Source organism: Eimeria acervulina, genomic scaffold (assembly GCF_000499425.1).
Source record: "Eimeria acervulina Houghton genomic scaffold, Eah_scaff545, whole genome shotgun sequence".
NCBI classification, from domain to species: domain Eukaryota; phylum Apicomplexa; class Conoidasida; order Eucoccidiorida; family Eimeriidae; genus Eimeria; species Eimeria acervulina.
This window is the reverse complement of record NW_013547273.1, coordinates 20,001-22,327: the sequence shown is the minus strand read 5'-3', so window position 1 is coordinate 22,327 and position 2,327 is coordinate 20,001. Positions and strand designations below refer to the sequence as shown.

General features: G+C 55.0%; 1 protein-coding gene across 1 annotated transcript; it reads left to right on the top strand.

Annotated features, from left to right (window-relative positions):
- Positions 1-332: 332 nt before the first annotated feature.
- Positions 333-1,777, top strand: EAH_00042300 (hypothetical protein, conserved; the record flags this gene model as incomplete). The annotated part of the gene is made up of 3 exons (XM_013391755.1): positions 333-733; positions 1,059-1,268; positions 1,417-1,777. 3 exons carry the CDS (start codon positions 333-335, stop codon positions 1,775-1,777), a joined length of 972 nt encoding a protein of 323 aa, XP_013247209.1.
- Positions 1,778-2,327: the final 550 nt, after the last annotated feature.

Below are 2,327 nucleotides of genomic sequence, written 5' to 3'. Positions count from 1 at the left end.
AGCGCAGCAGCAAGCGAACCCTAAACCCTAACCCTTCATATTCCCCTTCACTCGACTTGAAGGGTTAAGGGTTTAGGGTTTAGGGTTTAGGGTTTGCGGCTCCGGCTTGGGGTCTGCCAGCGATGAGACTGGAGGTGCTGGCGCAGCAAGTCTGCAGCAGCAGCAGCAGCAGCAGCAGCAAAACATATCGGCAGCAGCACAAGCAGCAACAGCAGCAACAGCACTAGGAACACTGACCCCCAAACCCGAATCTGATTCGGAAGCCAGTAACACCAGCAGCAGCAGCAGCAGCAGCAGCAGCAGCAGCAGCAGCAACAATGCAACCACCGAACATGCAGCAACATCCTCCACATCCGCAGTCTGCTGCTGCTCTCTACGGGCAGCAGCAAGCCCCAGGCCAGTATCAACCGCACCAGCAGCAGCTGCAGCAGCCGCTGCAGCATCAGCCTATGCCACCTCAGCAGCAGCAGCCGCAGCAGCAGCAGCAGCCACAGCAGCAGCAGCAGCAGCCACAGCAGCAGCAGCCTGCATCAGTTGTTCCAGCCCCTCCCGCGGGCTTCCCTGCAGCAGCAACCCCTAAATTTCTCACGAATTTAAGCGCAGCAGCATTTAATCTGCATGCTCAGACAATACAAGGGCCCCCCCCTACACCGCAGCAGCTGCAGCAACTTATTTATCCTTCAGAGCCAGTGATGCTCTGTGTCGTTGGATCGTTTACAAGAAATAAAACAGTGTATGTACACCCAAATTCAAATAACATACAAGAGACAAACAGCAGCAGCAGCAGCAACAGCAGCAGCAACAGCAGCAGCAACAGCAGCAGCAGCAATAGCAGCAGCAGCAACGGCAGCAGCAGACCCAGAAGTAGCAAAGCAATCAGCAGCAGCAACAGCAGTAGCAGTTGCAGCAGCAGTAGCAGTAGCAACTGTAGCAGCAGCAGCAGCAGACCCAGCAGCAGCAGCAGCAGACCCAGCAGCAGCAGCAGCAGACCCAGCAGCAGCAGCAGCAGCAGCAGCAGCAGCAGCAGAGATGTTTGTTTGTGTGGGTGGTGAGTGCAGGCTGCAAGTCACCGATGGGCAGCTCTTCTGTCGAATTGCTTCTGCGCAGCCTCCTCCGCTGCCTCCGGAGCAGCAGCAGCAGCAGCAGCAGCAGCAGCAGCAGGGAGGGGAGACCCCACAAGCCATTGAAGCGCGCATGTCTTTAGCAGCAAATAAACTCAGAGGCCGATTGCTGCTCTTCGAAAGGCTTAACCTCGCTCTTACGCCCAAGTCTGCTGCTCTTTCTTTGCTGCTGTCTCTTCTTATTTGCTGCTGTCTCTTCTTATTTGCTGCTGTCTCTTCTTATTTGCTGCTGTCTTTTGCTGTTGTTTGCTGCTGTCTTTTGCTGTTGTTTGCTGCTGTCTTTTGTCGCACGCAGCAGCAGTTCTAGCAGCAGTTCTAGTAGCAGTTCTAGCAGCAGCTTTAGCAGCAGCACTACCAGCATCAGCAACAGCAGCTCTAACAGCATCAGCAACAGCGGCAGCAGCTCTAGCAGCAGCAGCTTCAGCAGCAGCAGCTCTAGCCGCAGCTCTAGCAGCAGCTCTAGCAGCAGCAGTAGCAGCAGCAGCTCTAGCAGCAGCAGCTCTAGCAGCAGCAGCTCTAGCAGCAGCAACAGCTCTAGCAGCAGCAGCATCTCTAGCAGCAGCAGCATCTCTAGCAGCAGCAACTCTAGCAGCAGCATCTCTAGCAGCAGCAACTCTAGCAGCAGCAGCAGCAGCAGCAGCAGCAGCAGCAAGTAGTTGATGTGTGTGTGTGTGTTTAGAGGGAAGTCGGTGATTTTGTCTCGCGCTTTTCGTCTGCTGGACGGCGACTTCTCGCACCTCGTCCCTCAACTACTCAGCTCTTGTCCTGAGGTCTGCTGCTGCTGCTGCTGCTGCTGCTGTTGCTGCTGCTGTTGCTGCTGTTGCTGCTGCTGCTGTTGTTGCTGCTGTTGTTGTTGTTGCTGCTGTTGCTGTTTTTGCTGCTGTTGTTTTTGTTGTTGCTGCTGCTGTTGTTGTTGCTGCTGCTGTTGCTATTTTTGCTGATGTTGTTGCTGTTGCTGTTAATGCTGTTGCTGCTGTTGCTGTTAATGCTGTTGCTGTTGTTGCTGGTGCTGGTGCTGCTGTTGTTGCTGGTACTGTTGTTGCTGGTGCTGCTGTTGTTGCTGGTGCTGCTGCTGCTGCTCTCAGTATTGCTGGTGCAGCAGCTGCTGCGATGTTTTAGCTGTTGGTTGTTCCTGCAGCAGCAGGGGCTGCTGCAGCTCCTTCTCACTGCTGCTGCTGCTGTTGCTGCTGCTGCTGCTGCCTTCGC